General features: G+C 39.4%; 1 protein-coding gene across 7 annotated transcripts in view; it reads left to right on the top strand.

Annotated features, from left to right (window-relative positions):
• OSBPL6 (oxysterol binding protein like 6) overlaps positions 1 to 18153 on the top strand; it is a 168732-nt gene that overhangs the window by 145321 nt on the left and 5258 nt on the right. For 5 of the 7 annotated variants that reach the window (XM_045575225.1, XM_036420723.2, XM_036420722.2 and 2 more), the window contains 11 exons: positions 2352 to 2459; positions 4212 to 4349; positions 6835 to 6922; positions 7399 to 7652; positions 8379 to 8516; positions 8887 to 8950; positions 10607 to 10685; positions 12300 to 12444; positions 15020 to 15164; positions 16278 to 16404; positions 17819 to 17941. In XM_045575225.1, the coding sequence (XP_045431181.1) occupies positions 2352 to 2459; positions 4212 to 4349; positions 6835 to 6922; positions 7399 to 7652; positions 8379 to 8516; positions 8887 to 8950; positions 10607 to 10685; positions 12300 to 12444; positions 15020 to 15164; positions 16278 to 16404; positions 17819 to 17941 (1409 nt within the window). The remainder of the gene's footprint in view (positions 1 to 2351; positions 2460 to 4211; positions 4350 to 6834; positions 6923 to 7398; positions 7653 to 8378; positions 8517 to 8886; positions 8951 to 10606; positions 10686 to 12299; positions 12445 to 15019; positions 15165 to 16277; positions 16405 to 17818; positions 17942 to 18153) is intronic. The other 2 variants (XM_036420726.2, XM_036420728.2) reach the window with 1 other exon arrangement.

Below are 18153 nucleotides of genomic sequence, written 5' to 3'. Positions count from 1 at the left end.
TGGGCTGATGCATGCTCAGTTGTATGCTCACATTTTCTGCCTTTGGGATTGTCAGAGTTGGAACGGTATATTTATTTCCATGCATTTTTGTGTTGTGTAAAACTTTTTTCTACCACTGCATATATATGATTAATAAAATATTCCTTTCAAAATGTTAGCTCATCCCTTATGGGTATCAATGGCTAGAGGTTATATTGTGTGCCTTCATGCATATCTGTAGGCAGAATCACATTCAATGAATATTGGACAAGATGAGAGCTGAAATGAGAATTTCACTTTCTTAAATATCCAGAGCAAACAGTTCTACAAAATGTTCCTTATGCATGGCAGTCCTGTGTTTAAAACTCCCACCCTAAGAAAAATCATTACTTAACCTTGCCCTTGAGTTTCTGTGGGGTTGTTTCATGAACTCTGTTCCAGTGGTCACAGAGAGTACAGTCACTTTGGAGGAACTATTAGTTGAGGATTGTATGAAACCCTGAAATCAAGACTGTGATTCTGTAAATAAAACCATCAAACAACCTACCCGAAGGCCTTCAATGTCCAAAATAGCAAAATACATCTGGTTCCAATTATTTCAGTAATTAAGACAACTTTTAATATATACTTCGAACAGAGTAATAATGAAAGAAAAATAAGCATGTGTGTAGTAGTGGCAATGGATAGGAATAATGCAGTGTTTTGTTTTGTTTTTTCTTTAAATGCTAAGTGTTTGAGATTTTGTTCCAAGAAAAATGATCCTGCCCTAGCTGGTTTGGCTCAGTGGATAGAAAGTGGACCTGCAGACTGAAAGGTCTCAGGTTCAGTTCCATTCAAGAGCACATGCCTGGGTTGTGGGCTCAATCCCCAGTTAGGGGCATGCAGGAGATAGCCAATCAATTATTCTCTCTCATCATTGATATTTCTCTCTCTCTCTCCTCCCGTCCTCTCTGAAATTAATACAAATATTTTAAAAAGAAAAATGATCTTGAGCACTTTTGCAGAAGGAAAAGACATTAGAATTCTTCCTTTGAAGCATGTGGTTTATTTACTAAAACTGAACACATATTTCCTCGTACCTGCAAATGTAATGACTATATCCATCTTTAACCCATCAATACTTGACTCTCCACCAGACCAAATGTTTTATATTTTACTGACCAGTTCTAAAGACTTTATACAAAAGCCAAAAGCTGTGAGTGAACAATTTTCTAAATAAACAGAAGCTGGATTGAAGAGAGAGAACGGAGACCATTCTGTGCTCCATGCTCAAGGACTATGCAGTGCATCATGAACATGTGACATTAACCATATAAATCAGTGTTTTAATAGGCACCAATTTATAATTATCATATGACATTTATATATATATTGGTTTATTGTGTTTGTTGGCTCTAGTTATGTTCTCATATGGAGAAAAGCAGAATGCCCATTCCCTGGGACAGATTAAGTCCTAACATTTCTCTTCCACTCTCTACATTTACTTTTGTCTTCTAATTGCTGATTTTAATGAGGAGGAAAGGAGCTGTCCAGCTTTTCACTGGGCCTTGTCCTGGAAACTCTATGTGACTCCGGTTAGCTACACCTCTCATGTATATGGAGGATGCTCCCCTGCATCCATCTGATGCATGCACCTTTGTCCACAGGCTCCTGTAGGGAGCTGTGCTGTGTAGCGCTGCTCTCCAGGGGGTGTTTTACTAGTGCTGAAAATAATGTGATGCAGATAACCTGCAGTTAGTTTCCTTTCTGTGTTCTGTTATTCATTACACTTGTCCATGTCTCTGCTGTTCAGTAAAGGCACCTTTTGGTTGCACTTGAGTTAGTTCTGCTGCGTTGTCATATGTACTAATTATGTGCTCCTAGAAAATGAAAATACAACTATTTTCTTTTACTAAAATGAAAAATAATTCTCTAAAATATAAAGCCAATTCATTGTTCATTTCATTTCCAAATAATTTTTAAGGTAATCTGGCTTTCAAACTTTAAAGACTAGAACAAAAAAAATTTTTTTGAAAGAATTAATAGCTTTTATCCCAAGGTCTAAAATGTAATATATATGTGGTGGTAGATGGGCTTGGGTGTAATGGGTCTGACCTAAGGGAGAGAAAGTTCCATGAATCATTTTTATGAAATCCATGAACTCTTTCAACCCTCTAACCTACTGAGGAGTAGTCTTATATCACACAAAAATGAATCTCTTAATTCTGAGCCATTTGTTTTCCTTTTACCAGTAGGATCAGGCGTATGATGACTCGAAAAGTCACAGCTAAGAACATCATAGTCTTTGTTGTCTAAAATGTACCCATGTGCTTGTTTTGTAATATGCTTGCTTATTAACTTGAAATTACATGTGCGGTTTTTGTTGTTTTAAGGCACTCAACCAGAATGCTGAACTGAGGAGTCGGTTGAGCAGAATACACTCAGAATCTATTATTTGTGATCAGGTTGTCAGTGTAAATATTATCCCTAGCCCTGATGAGGTAAGGCTCAATGTTAATAGATGTGGAGTACTTATTTTATAGCATCTCAATCTACTGCATATTTTGTTTATTTTTGTACAGTTCTTGCACTATTAATATCATTCCCTGGATAAATATTCATGTTACTAACAGTTCAGTATTCTTTGGAGGGAAGGATGTACATGAGCTTGACATTCTTGGTGATCAGTCTATTTTTATCTATTCCTACGTTCACCAGATGCCACTGAATATTTTGTTTATGTCTACTCCCACTGGTGAATTTTCTGTGTCTGTCTCAGTCTTTATTTGAAATGTTCATATGATGAAATGGCTCATGAAATGTTTTGTTTTGTTTTTATGTTTATCTGAGAAAGTACTAAATGAACATGTTCTTGAGGTTTATTTTTAAAATCCTATCTAAGTAGTCATCTGACCTTTCTAAGATAATACGAATGGTGCTGCTGTTGCTGCAGCTAATGATAATTAATAGCTAATGTCAAGTGAATGCTTATTATGTGCTGGGCATTGTGCTAACACCTTTACATGTGTTATCTCATTTGACACTTTCAATAACCCTCTGAGGTAGGTTCTATTATTCCATTTTTTCAGAAGAATTTTTGAAGAAATGGTAAGAAGATAATTACACACTTAAATAATTACACACTTAAGTTTAGCCCACATATTGAATGTTCAATATGTGTGCTAAACTTAAGTGTGTAATTATTTTTTTTAACATTTTATGAAATTATTTATCACCAGGATAAAACAATAATTTTTATAATTTCAACAGTGATATTAGACCTTTAGATACAGTCCTACATACAACAAGGTGAGAGTTTTAACTAATATGAAGGTCAGATTTGTGCCAAAAACATGTTTTACTAGAAATCTACAAGTGCAACAGTTCTTCCATCTAACTCCTTGAGAAATATCTCAAGGCAGCTTCTCTTAAGTTGCCCACTTGCCTGAGACCCATGATTTCTGATGACACTAATGCTTGCTCAGCTGTCCAGGATCTAGAAGTATTTCTAAAACTCTATCATTTAAATATTAGTTAACAGTCTCAGTTTGAATCTTTTTTAAACCTGAAATGTTTACTAGAATGTACATATGTAAAAAAAAAAAAATATATATATATATATATATATATGTGTGTGTGTGTGTGTGTGTGTGTGTGTGTGTGTGTATATATATATATATAGTTCTCTTACACATATTTTAATGGAAACTTAAATATCTTCCTTGAGAATTATATTTATCACTTACTGAATGAAAAATACAGTTTGAAATAAGTTTTAATACTCTAGTTATGTTTCCTTGCAAAATGACTTTTATATATTCTGTTTTAATAATTTGTAGATTGTTTTCTTAGAATATTTATAGTGGTTTCTTCAAATACTTTTTGAGGTTTAGTATACTAATTGGAATATAGCTAGCAATGACAGACGTAAGTATATGAACTCATTACTATAATCAGTTTGAGGTATTGATAGGGACCCAATTTGTTAAATTCCACTTAATATCAATTAAGCATAAATTTGAAATCAAGTCATGGCACCTTTTAACTATGCCTTTCACGTTCTTTAGACATATTGGAAGGCCATTTATGCAGTCATTTCTGAGTTGCAACTGAAAATTACTTGTGGTCACCACATTTTTAACATATGGTGTGACATTCTCTAGAAATCTGAGTAGCACATCATGGTCTAATTTGAACAAATAGCTATTCTTTGTACCAATAATGATTGCACCATATGCTTCTCTCTTCCGTAGGCTGGTGAGCAAATCCATGTCAGTCTCCCTCTGTCACAGCAAGTAGCAAATGAGAGCCGCCTCTCCATGTCAGAATCTGTCTCTGAGTTCTTTGATGCCCAAGAGGTGCTCCTCTCTGCAAGCTCCTCAGAGAATGAGGTAAGGTTCCTTGGTGTGCCAGCCCCAACTGTGAGTTTGTGTTGAAGAAAGTGAGACTCTAGGACTTTTTTAAACATCATTGTAAGATATCCAAGTTGTAACAAAGGCAAAAAGCATGAAAACTCTTAGTTCCCATTTACTGAGCACTTAATGCTTCTGAACATCAATGTATGACTCTTAAATTTGATACATAAAAGGAAAGAAATAAGCACTTTTTCTAATTTTCTTGCATGATTCATAATTTAGGGTAACCAAATAGTTGATTATATAGAGTATTATATAGAAGGAGACTAGCTAATCAATGTAGAAAGAATGAAAGAATTTGAGTCATCATTCATGCTTGCACACGTATTATATTGAATATAATACTAGAGGCCCAGTGCACGGATTTGTGCACCAGTGGGGTCCCTCAGCTTGGCCTGCGGGATTGTGTAACCAGACATCCCCTTAGGGGTTCTTGATTGTGAGAGGGTGCAGGCCAGGCTGAGGGATCCCACTGGTGCATAATCGAGGCTGGGGAGGAACCCCTCCTAGGGTATGTCCAGCCCATCTCGCCCAGTCCCAATTGGCTGGACCCCAGCAGCAAGCTAACCTACCTGTTGGCAGTCTACCCCACCCCCTGGTGGTCAGTGCCCATCAGAGCGACTGGTCAAACAGTTGAATGAATGGTCAAGACACTTAACATATTAGACTTTTAATATTATATAGAATATTATGTATAAATATATCTTTACCGAAGACATAAATGTGAAGTTAGAAGGATGAACTTAGAAAGATAATGTCTAGCATATTTAATTGGGTAATTATGATGTGGGGAGGTTACCGCTGACTATCATAAAAGTTTTATTGGATTGTTTTCATGCCCACGAGTCTTGACAAGGTTGTGGCAACAAGGAATCTCTTATTTGGTCAGGTTGCAGAAATGTACTCTTTTACTGAAATTTTGTCAAATAAGGATTTGTTTTTGTTTTTGTTTTTTTGGCAGGGAGCAGCAGCCAAAAGTTTTACCACACAGTTGATTAGCAATATTATCATTTGAGATTGAAAATCTGTACTGCATTTTGCTTTTTAAAAAATAAAAAAATAGTTGCTAAATGATATTTTTATATGTGTACACATTCTGACAGTTAGTAGTAGTTGGTTTGGGATGTTTGTAATTACCAGTGATTTTAGAAACATAAATAAGTGGAAAAGGAAAAGAAATAATGAGCACATATATCACTTTTATAATGAAGGAAAGGTAAAATAGAAATCTTTTATCAGGCACTAAATTTGATAGTGCACCAAGCCATGCACCTACCTCCCAGGTCCCTAGTCATGCATTACCAGATTCACAGACTCCCATTTACAACGGAGTACTTGTTTAATTATTCATAGTGATAATTGATGCTATCAGATAGACAAAATAATCAGGCTTGCTGATTAGAGTCTCCTTCCCTGTATGCATATCTGCATGGGAAGCCTAATTGTAGTCAGGAGGTTGTTTGGTGAGCAAGGGAAGACTGGAAGCAGGAGAAGTGAGTTGAGTGAACTTGAGACCAGGAAGGCCAGGATATAATAGCTTCAACCTTCCATCTCCTTAATAAGGAGGGACACGCTGCCACATGGATGGGTTGTGTCTGTGATCCAGTCTCTATGCCCCAGGGACCACCATTCTGGAGACATGCTACTAGCATTTTCTTTTCTGACTCTTCCTTTTCTGAGCTCCCATTGCTTACCAGTCCTTAATCCTTTTCAATCAAATTACAGTCAAAATGGACACTACATTATCTGGGTTCTGCCTATCATCTGATGATTACAGCTTATCTCTTAGAAAGAGACCTTATTTCCATTTCAAAGTTCTGGGCATACTCACCTGGAAGGCCGATGACCCCTTGCATAGACACTGGCAATGCAGAAATGAAGAGGAAATGAAGCAGGTTATTGCACAAGAAGTACAGCCAAGGTGGTGGTGTCACCTTGGCCTGGTTACTCAGTGGGTTGGAGCATTGTCCCATACACCAGAAGATTGGGGTTCGATTCCCAGTCAGGGCACAAGCCTAAGTTGTGGGTTCAATTCCCTGGTCAAGGCATGTATGGGAGACAACCAATTGATGTTTCTCACATCAGTGTTTCTCTCTTTTTCTCTCTTCCTCATCCTTTCTCTCTAAAATTCAGTGGCTCATAGAGTCGAGGGGGAGTCATAGGGCCTCCTTTTTTGTATATCCTTGTTGCTTGTACTGAAATATTTTTGGCTATGTACTAGCCTCCCACCTCTGCTAAGACAGGGAGCTACTTATTTTGAGCCATTCTATATTCATGGAAAACCCTCAAGTGTTCACTGCACATATGTCTAATGCATTTCCCACTATGACCTTTGCTTTTCATTTGAGCAACATCTGTGTTTAATGGTTTGATTTTCTGAGCTTTCAATACTGAACAAGAATCCTGAGCTTTCAATACTGAACAAGAATCCTGATCCTTTCTATATTTATTCCTTCCCTAGGCTTCAGATGATGAGTCTTACATCAGTGATGTGAGTGATAATATCTCAGAAGACAACACCAGTGTTGCGGACAACATTTCTCGGCAAAGTATGCATCCTTTGAGCTTGCAGGTTCTTCTCTCTTCAAGCTAAATTACAAGGCTGGTGTTTCAGTGAACAATCACTCTCTCCCAAATTAATTGTTCTTTTTATAGTTGATAGTTTGATAGATTTTGTATTTGTATAATCTGTTAAGGTAAATGGTTCTAAAATCTGTTAGGTAATGATTGTGAAGGGGTTTTATTTCTTGCTTAAACCAAACATTGGAATCCTTCTTATTAAATATATTTAACTTTTAAAAATTTGACTTCTTTTTTCTTGAATATTTTATATAGTTAACACCCTGTTTGAAAAACTGTACGCTAATATTTTGTGCCTTTATTAGCAACCTTGTATTGAAATAATTCCATTCATTCTTGAGGGAGTGTAATAATCAGAATCAGAATTATTTGAAAGCATTATTTCCCTTAGGGTTTTATGAAAAGCAAAGTATCTCTCATCATGATTCTCGTCTCCTGATTTCAGTCTTGAATGGGGAGCTTACCGGAGGGGCCTTCCGAAATGGACGCCGGACATGCCTGCCAGCTCCGTGTCCTGACACCAGTAACATTAACCTGTGGAATATCTTGAGGAACAACATTGGTAAAGACCTGTCTAAAGTGTCTATGCCTGTGGAGCTAAACGAGCCGCTCAACACTCTGCAGCATCTCTGCGAGGAAATGGAGTACAGTGAGCTTCTGGACAAGGCTTCGGAGACCGACGACCCCTATGAGCGCATGGTAACAAATAGCAGAGCGGTGCTCTGCGGGCATTTGTCAACCCCGGGCCTGGGCTGAGGCAGAGTTCACTGTGATGGCACAGTTGGTTTCTGCATAACATTCTCACTGCATCGGTAAGAGAGGAATTGGCCCATTTGCATAAATCCACTAGAGGATACACACTTCGTGACTTACGCTTGGTCCCGAGTGTTTCTAGAGTTAGGGTATAAAAATCACTCTTCTCACGGGGTGAAGGCATGCCTCGCTTTGCTTTGTTAACTTTCCCTGAATGCCAAGAGAGCCCATTTGTTCGGGAACTTAGGTCTGAGAAGGGAACGTCCTGTTAGTGCTTTGCCCTGGCCTCTGTTCCACGTGACTGTCCAACACTTGACCTGCCCTCTGAAAAGCACCAACAGCCACAACCCTTGTGCACACGGTGCTAAGATTGTGCAGACAGCAGACCCTGTAAACTGGGTTTCAGAAACTTTGAACTTGTGATGCTCAGGAAATTGGGAGGACAGTTGAATGAAAAATGCTTGGCCTTTATTGCCTGCTGATCCCCTTGAGAGGCGTTTAACTTCGTTTTCCCCCATGAGCGTATAAAGAGTCTGCGCAAATAATGGAAAATGCAGATGCCATGCTGTCAGCACCCATTGGTGGGGAATATAAAATCTAGAGGAATAAGGGACAAACAGACCTGGAAGTGGTCTCTCCTATATTATTTTCCTTTCTTAAATGTTTTAACAGGTTCTTATTGCTGCATTTGCAGTTTCAGGATATTGCTCTACCTATTTCAGAGCAGGAAGTAAGCCATTCAACCCTGTCCTCGGGGAGACTTACGAATGCATTAGAGAGGACAAGGGATTCCGCTTTTTCTCAGAACAGGTAAGCCCCACTGCATCAGGGAGGCTTCTGTGTAGGCAGTTGGGCAGTTTGAGGATGAAAATATTTTGTAAACCTCTGTTTGGGGTGGGTTAAGATACTAGTTAATGGACAACTCAATTTATTTATATAATTGCCCCCTATAAATATATTTGTTCTCTGTGTTTAAACACGAAGTCTTAAAAGTTCAAGGTTCAATAATTTACTTGTGTATTTTGAGGAAAAATTATTAATAGAGATGGATGAGCTGAGTAGTTTTTATTTAGCAGAAGCCAATATGTATAGTAAAAAAAAAAAAAAAAAAAAAAAAGTTGCTGTTTATTGAAGTTTTGACACTGATGTTAAAATTTTCTGTTTTGTTTTCAATTACCAGGTTAGCCATCATCCACCCATTTCTGCCTGTCACTGTGAATCCAAGAATTTTGTGTTTTGGCAAGGTTTGTTTTTCAATTACAACTTAAACACCCAACTGATTGTCCAATGAGACAGTTTCTAGTCTCCAAAACTGGACCTCAGTTTACATTGCTACCTTTGGAACTTGGAGAATGTTCGTAATTGATGCAGGGCTCAGTTTAAGAAGTTAGATTTCCTGTTTTAAATATTAAACTATGTTATCTAGGAGATGAGATTGTGTAGAAAGCAAGCCCTAAGGGACAGCAGAGCTCCAAGCTGACTGTGCCAGCTCGGGGCTATCACTTTACCTTGTGGTGCCTCATTGTCTATATTTTAAGCATGGAGATTTTATCTGCTATTTTCTTGCTTCCTGTAGGTGTACAAATACATCTTAGTCCTGAAGGAAGGCTCTGTGGCACATCATATGTGGTGACAGTCTACTAAGTATATAAATATTGCACTGATTTCTGGTCTTTAAGTCATTGAGGTGTTTAGATTGGAGTCTATTGGATCAACGCCTGTTGTCCAACCAGAATGTCACCAACTTGCCTAAAATAAAATGTTTCAAAATCCCTTTAGCAAGAATACATAATATTAAGTATAAATAGTTTATGTTTGGAAGGATGCTTCATTTGCTTCTCATATATACACACTTCCTCAATCTGAAAACATTCAGAATGATAGAGCACTGTAACTACACTTTATTGCAAAATAAGAAAAGTAATCATTTCTTGGTCATAACATAGAGTCAGAAATTTGGTGGAGGCAGCACCAAGCTCCCTCAGTTCATCACAATGGGACCAGGTGGTTATTATAAATGCACAGGTAAACCTGAGTTTCCACAAGGCAAACATAAAGCTGTCATGCGAGATGAAGTGTTGGCCCTGGAGTCATATCTCATCCAGTGTAGGAACATATTCATTAAGTTAATCTCACTTTCTCATAACCTACTCTATCTGTATTTAGAGATTTTTATTTGTGTAATGGTCTCCCAAATCATATAACTCTTCAAATAAATGTGCATGTAAATCCATACTGCCATTAATTTTGCTATAAACTCACTTGCCTCTATATAAACTATTTCCACTACATAGTTAAAACTTATAACAATATTTATCTAGATTATAAGGCATAGTAAAGTATACATACACATATGAATGTGCACATATATACACATGTATTATTCCAGGCTTTCCCCAGTTTTGTTAGTTGAAAACAAATATGAAACATGTATTGTGAAGAAATATAGATAGTAGAATTTTTTTTGTTCACAGTTAATTTTTTCACTTTGGGCCATCTTTGGGCATTTGTCATGTTAAATCAACAATATAGAATCAGTCCTAGCTGGTTTGGTCAGTGGACAGAGCGTTGACATGCGGGTCCCGGGTTCAATTCCAGTCAAAGGCACATGCCTGGGTTGCAAGTTTGATCCCCAGTTGGGGGCACACAGGAGGCAGCCAATCAATGATTTCCTCTCATCATTGATGTTTCTATCTCTCTCTCCATCTCTCTTCCTCTCTGAAATCAATAAAAACATATATATATATATATATATATATATATATATATATATATATATATTTAATTGTAATTACAAAAGCTCTTTGTGAAATGTTAAGTCTAATACAAAATTTAGTTTTCATAGAATAAATCATTAGCTATAGAACATATATTTTTTGTTTTCTGCCTGTGTCATTTAGATATCAGATGGAAGAACAAGTTCTGGGGGAAGTCGATGGAAATCCTGCCTGTGGGAACGCTGAATGTCATGCTTCCAAAGTAGGTTTCTCTCTTCATCCTTTTGGTCTCTTACCGGCTTTTCAAAATCAGAAATGGGTGTTTGAACCCTAGAAGGCACCAGGGTCTGTTTCCCTGTATGGCCAAAGCATCTGTTAGTTTTACCGAAGTGCTGAGAATGTTCTCCCACAAAAACAAGGAAGAACTTTACCATATGCACTAAGCTTCCTATTTATTTTTTCATGTCCTTCAGTCATCAGTCAACACCAGGTACCTACCTGTCCCCGTCACCATTTTAGTTTGCATTTTATATGAAAGAGTCTCATTCTGATCCATTTCTTCTTATATAATTTATAATTTCATTTTGAGTTAATCTTCAATAATATTCAGGGACTATTTTTAATTTTGAAGTAGTTTTATTAAGGAAGAGTAATAGAATCCTTAGAATATAGCCTTTTTAGCACATCTGACAAGTGGGCTTCCAGGTGTAAAATCCCAACCTTTAAATATTTTCAAATTAATTGAAGGGTTTTTTTTGTGTGTTTTTTTTTTTTCAAATTAATTGAAGTTTTCATTAAAGCCAAAGGCTTGATGAGTTTCATTCACGTCTTCATTTGGTTGGTTTGGTTTGGTTTTTGTCTATTTGAATGACAGAATTTGCTGATTAATTGGATATGGAGGAAGGTAGGGAAAGAGGAATTCCCAGGACCACAAAATAAACTTTCAATATTTGCAAACTCATGAGGAAGGAAGAATTTTCTCAGTGGTATATAGTTCCTACATCATACCAATTCATTTTTTTTTTTAGAAACTTAAAAACATTTTTAAATTTTGAAGTGACATTTTATTTGTAAATATACATAACATGCAAGTGTGACTTGAAGCTATGCCACCTTGCTCCTTGGCAGAAAATCTGTAACCTTACTCCCTGGAGTTTGCATTACATTCATGCTGCCTTAGTTATTATGCACATCAGTCTTTTCCCAAAGAACCATTTGCAGCTTTGATGTTCACTTAGAAACGGAAACAATGTCCTCAGAGTAATCTTTCTTAAATGCATGCCCTGTCTGCTTCTCTGTTGCCTACAATCCTTCCACAGTGGCCATTGCCTGCATGGGAGGGGTCTTGAAGGTTTCCCTGCTCTGCACACAACACCTTTCTCCCTAGCCTCCCACCACACATACTCACTGTAGCACACCACTTTCAGGCCCCAGGTGTGCCCTGCTCTTTTGACTTCTGATGCTTTTCCCCAGCCTCTTCTAGCAAGCCTTTCTTGACACTCAGCCCACATTACAGACAGATCTAAGGACTACGGTCTCCCACTTCTGTGCACTCATGTTACTTCCTCATCATCTCTTGTTACAAGTATTTGCTGGCACATCCATCTGCCCCATAACACTGTTGGCTCCAGGAGAGCAAAAACTGGCCCTATTCACCTTCGTAGGTTAGCACCTGGCCCATAAAAAGCACTGACTTGTTCCTTAAGTGAACGAATCATGTCGTAAATGTCCTTGAACACATAGAAGAGTTCAACAAAGAAATGAAAACAAAATGAGGGAAAGGAAGGCTTTGGCCAAAGGATATTCTCATTAGTAAAAATAATAATATATATGTGTGATTTCATTGTTTTTTTATCATTGTTGTATTCTTTGCCAGGTATGGAGATTGCTATGTGTGGAATAAAGTCACCACGTGCATACACAACATTCTCAGTGGGCGGAGGTGGATAGAGCATTATGGAGAAGTAACCATTAGAAATACCAAAAGCAGTGTTTGCATTTGCAAACTCACATTTGTCAAGGTAAATAATGACTTTCACAGTAAAGAAAGGTAACATGATATTCTTCCTCTGAGGAGGAAATAAACCAATTACATTCAACAGCCTCAAGTAAGGTCTGTCCTGTATCATTGATACTTAAGAACATTTCAGGTAGGAAAGCAGAACCAAAACCAACTGATGGCTTTCCTCAAGGTGGGCAGACTTCCGAGTGTGTGGAGGCCAAAAAAGGCACCATCTCAAGACAGGGGGGGAAAAAATTCTTCTTAAAGAATTTCTTTCTTAGCAACCCATCAGCAGTTCATTCAGTAAAATTCCAGAAAACACTTCTTGCCTATAATAAGTCTTCTGGCTTCTATTTCTATTCCTATTTTTGCCTATAACAAGTTCTCTGGTTTACATTCCTATTTTCATTCCTGCTTGATTACAACATATTCAAGTGATCTATTTTAGGGACCTAATTATACTGCAGTTGTCTTTTTCTGAGAATGCATATAGATGGTAGCTTCCAGTCACAATACTCTTGCCCAACTCTGCCACTATTATAATACAGATGAGTTCAAGAAAAAACATTACCTTTATTTACAAGAGAGGATGTCTGGGCCCTAGCCAATTTGGCTCAGTAGATAGTCAGAAGGGTCCTAGGTTCAATCCCGGTCAAAGGCACATACCTCAGTTGCAGGCTTGATCCGAGACACTGCTCAGGGTGTGCACAAACGTCAACCAATTGGTATGTTTCTTTCACATTGATGTTTCTCTCTCCCTGTCTCCCTACCTCCTTTCCACTAGCTCTAAAAATCAATGGGAAAACATTCTCCAGTCTGGCCGGTGTGGCTCAGTGGTTGAGCATCGACCTATGAACCAGGAGGTCACAGTTCGATTCCCAGTCAGGGCATAGGCCCAAGTTGTGGGCTCAATTCTCAGTGCAGGAGGCAGCCAATCAATGTTTCTCTCTCTCATCATTGATGTTTCTATCTCTCTCTTCCTCTCCCTTCCTCTCTAAAACCAATAAAAGTATTTTTTTAAAGAAAAATATCCTCAAGTGAGGATTAACAAACAAAAAAGGATGTTTGGGATGGAGGTTCCTGCAGAGCACCATTTCCCTGGTCTCTGCTCAGACGTGGAACACGGGGTCATCACTGAGCTTGTGTAGGGGTGCTATAGACTCCATCTGGGTCCAGAAACTCCACCACCCTTTTCTGTTCTAGTCCCAATCTCATTCTAGAAACAGGGAACATAATTGGAGCCTTAATACTCAAATTTTCTCTTCTGGTCGTGTTCACTTTAATGGAATATATTCATTTTAGCTTAACATGTTCCTCCCCCCCGCCCCCCCTCTTTTTAAGTAGGTTTATTAGGTGGCTCAGAACTGAAGAGCCAGGGTTGTTATTTGCTCTGATGAGTGATGACAGTAAATGTATGCATTCAATTTGGTAGGCTGTGAGAAACTTTGGTCTAGGTCTGCCCTGCTATATTCAAAGCTCAGGGCAAGAATCCAAATGAAATCCCTATGCCATATGGGTAAATATTTGAAATATGTAAATCAAACCTACAACCTGTCAAATATAACATGATCTATTATTATTATTTTTTTTAATCCTGAAAAATATATACCTTTCATAGCAAAGCCTGCCAGGCCAGGTCCAACACTTCGGAACTCGAGCCAAACAGAGAGCCAGTACTGGCCCCCCCGCCCTTCTGCTCCCCCTCCCCCACAGCTCTGTCCTGCGCTGCAGGGCCTCACACACACATAGGTGATCCAGCCCCACATCCTTGCTCTGTCCCCACCCCCTCAAACAGCCACCTCAGGCCTAGAGATTCACACACTGTAGACTGGTCTGCCCTTCTGCGGGTGACTCCAAAGCAAAGGCTTGTGCAGCTGTGGATAGGCTTCGAGCCATGTGGATGGCGAAGTGTAGGGCTCTGCATACTTGGGGCCTGATCTAGAGCGAGGGCCATGGGATGTTGCCGGTAAATTCCCACCGACTTCACACCTTTTTGGGGAGGAGCTTGGCTGGGAGAGAGCCAGAGCAGGGTCCTCACGATGAAATTTAGCCATTTACAGCGACGTGAACAGTATTTCACAAACTACTTCCCTAGCATTACCGATTGAAAATCATTCAAATCCACCAGCAGAAGGACAGTTCGAGACAGGAGGAACTGAGGAAGAAATGCCCAACCTATAAATTAATGTTCAGTTGAGAGAGAAGCTGAGCTTTCTCTGTGTCATACTGCCGTGCGATAGATCACTTCTGGAAATGGTTTGAATAAGACACTTTAAGGTTAAGAAAATCTTCCAGCCGAAACCGATTTGGCTCAGCGGATAGAGCGTCGGTCTGCGGACTGAAGGGTCCCAGGTTTGATTCCGGTCAAGGGCATGTACCTTGGTTGTGGGCACATCCCCAGTATGGGGTGTGCAGGAGGCAGCTAATCAACATTTCTCTCTCATTGCTGTTTCTGGCTCTCTATCCCTCTTCCTTCCTCTCTGTAAAAAAATCAATAAAATATATTAAAAAAGAAAGAAAATCTTTCACATGGGAATCACAGGGATCGGTGTTGTGGGAGAGATCAGTGCTTTCACTGGGTTTGCTTTCTCCAGGTGAATTACTGGAATTCCAACGTGAATGAAGTCCAGGGGGTGGTGATGGATCAGGAGGGGAAGGTGGTGCACCGGCTGTTCGGGAAATGGCATGAGGGACTCTACTGCGGAGTGGCCCCCTCTGCAAAGTGCGTCTGGAGGCCAGGTGAGGCCCCAGGAGGGACCTGCCTCAGGAGGCACCTGAGAAGGGACAGGAGGGAATGTCAGGTCGCCCCATGTGGCCCACCTATGTTTTCTTTAATAACGAGGTTAAAAACCTAGATGCTAAGGCAAATGTAGTTCTGTTTATATTTAACATGTGCATTATATAAGCCCCAACATTTGATAATGCGTTACTAAAAAAGGTTTGGCTCTGTGGATAGAGCGTCGGCCTGCGGACTGAAGGGTCCCAGGTTCGATTCAGGTCAAGGGCATGTACCTTGGTTGTGGGCACATCCCTAGTGGAGGGTGTGCAAGAGACAGCTGATCGATGTTTCGAACTGTCTATCTCTCTCCCTTCCTCTCTGTAAAAAGTCAATAAAATATTTTTTTTTAAAAAGCTGCAGTATGCTGACATGTAATAAAACACCTCAGGTTCTGATAATACACTAGCATGTCATTGAATATCAAGGATAAATGGGACAAGTCCCATCTGACAAACATCTCCATCGCCGTGTTGGCAGTTCAGCCCTAACCTTAATGTTAGCTGTTAGTTCCCTAAGTGACCGCCAAGTGTATGTCACATTCCTGCAAGTGAGTGGGCGGTTCATTCCGAAGTGATTGATTAAGTACTGATGGTGCTTCAGGCCCTGCTCCAGGCGCTTGGAATCCTTCAACAAGCAACACGTACAAAGATTCTGCCTTTGAGTTTGGTTTAAAAAGGTCAATAAATATTAGTTAGATGTGCATCTTTTTCTTTTGTAAAAGGAAGTAAAGCGTTTCTGGTGAAATCTCAATGTTCACAGCTAATCATCCTGGCATTTAGTTACCTCGCTGAGTATTTGAGAGAGAAATTATGGTGTAGCTTAGCTAGTGAAAACTACTATATATTATATGTGCAGAGTTTTATTTTAAAGGCTAGAGTCTATTAAATACTATACGAATCTGTCAGTACTGGTCATCAACATAAAGTTTCCCATCTGACAAAATATAACCTGAAAAAAATTATCATCTACTAGTTTATGACTACAAATTTGCTAATGGTCTGGGATTAAACACCAGGGTTAAGTGTCTTAAACCTCTTTGCCTCTCACGATGGTTCGTTGACCTCATATTCCAGGTTCCTTGCCAACCAACTATGAGCTCTACTACGGCTTCACCAGGTTTGCTATTGAGCTCAACGAGTTAGACCCTGTCCTGAAGGACCTCCTCCCGCCGACAGACGCCCGGTTCCGGCCAGATCAGAGGTGAGCGTAGCAGTGGCATTAAAAATGGACACTAGATCATGGCAGGTACCTCACGTGTCATCGAGACTTACTTGCACCACCATCACTTATTTCTTTGTTGAATCATCTGTTCATTCCCTTATTTATTCAGAAATGTTTGTGTTTCCCACCCTGGGTAAAGCAGCCTTCATAGGGTGATCAGAAGATTAGCTCAACAAAAGTTTCCCCTCTAACCCCCAAATTTACCAAAAGCCTGCAAATTCATGAATGTTCTCTCTCTCTCTGCTAAATATAGAATCACTCCTCACCCAGGGTTTGTACCTTTGTACTTCTATTGCTCTGAAGTATGGGGTGTCTTTTATACTGAAGAATGAGATAGTAAGTTACAGAGGTACCTATTATACAAACGCTTTTAATCAAAGTCTGGAGTTTGCCCAACATGGTTTGGATCTCAAAGGTGTGAGATGTACTCAAAATACAGTACCTTTAATACCTTCTGATTCATACGAGTATGTTTTATTATTTTTACATAGTTCTGTACTCGTGTTGCTCATTCTTACAGAATTAATTTTACTTTTTTCCAAATCCTTGTCATACAAAGTCCATCCAAGATCGTTTTCTATTTTTGGTGTATTTGTGGTTTTTATTGTCTTCCGCCAAAATATTCCCAGGATTGATATGTTCTGCTACTCAGGTCTCCTGTATTCCTTCTTCTTCCCTCCCATCCCTCCCCAATCCAGAGCATGCAGTCTCACTGTTTGACATTCACATATAAGCATCCTCTATGATGTGTATCATAATACTGTATCCCTGGTCTTTGCTCTCATTTTGGAATTTAAATATTTGCAAATCACCACCGGGTCTGCTCTTTCTTTCTCAATTCTATTTCCGTACTTCCTTTCTGAATTTCATTTACAATGCATTTCCTTTCTGTGGCCTTTTGTAATCTCCCCCAACTGTTACCTTTTCTTTTTCATCAGTTTTACCCTCTTCCCATAAAACAGGAGAAAACTCCTTCCTTCTCAATCTGTTCTAAAAGTAGATGGGGAGCAGCCAGTGTCTTCCCGCCATCCTGTGGCCTTTCACAAGTGCTTTTTGTTTATATGGGAAAGGCGCACCCGCTGGGGCTCCACCCTGTTCTAGCTCGTGGAGACCTCAGGCTGTAGAACCCTGTGGAGCACAGAGAAGTCTTCACGCCCACGCCACTCCCCTCTCCCTCCTGCCAGGGTGCGGCCATGTGCTATTCCATCCACACACACAGGAAGTGTGCCCCCTAGTGGCAGGCCGGGGCAGTGTGGGCTGGAGCAGGGCAAGGGGATGTTGTATTCCAGTGTCACTGTTCCCAGGAACCAGAATGTAATGTTACGCAAATGAGATCATTTATTTTATCGGGAAAGGGGATGCTCTATTAAAAGATGAACTGCTCTCTGCTTAGATTTTTGGAAGAAGGAAACCTAGAAGCTGCAGCAGCCGAGAAGCAGAGGGTGGAGGAACTCCAGAGATCCCGAAGGCGCTACATGGAAGAAAACAACCTTGAACATGTACCAAAATTTTTTAAGTAAGTCAATTCATGCGCCTCACAAGTCCACGTTGTGCAAATGGTTTCCATAAGCAATGTGAAACTCCAGCCAGAGACAATGAAGGATAGTTTAATGTCCAAGGAACCGAAAGGTGGAAAAATTAAAACGCCTTAATCAATAAAAAAAAAAAATTGAAAGAAAAAAAAAAAAAGAAAAATTAAACTGATTTCAGTAAATGGCCTTGGCAGTG

This window comes from Pipistrellus kuhlii, unplaced genomic scaffold (assembly GCF_014108245.1).
Source record: "Pipistrellus kuhlii isolate mPipKuh1 unplaced genomic scaffold, mPipKuh1.p scaffold_m20_p_7, whole genome shotgun sequence".
NCBI classification, from domain to species: domain Eukaryota; kingdom Metazoa; phylum Chordata; class Mammalia; order Chiroptera; family Vespertilionidae; genus Pipistrellus; species Pipistrellus kuhlii.
The sequence above is the reverse complement of the archived record's forward strand: the minus strand, read 5'-3'. Positions and strand labels throughout refer to the sequence as shown.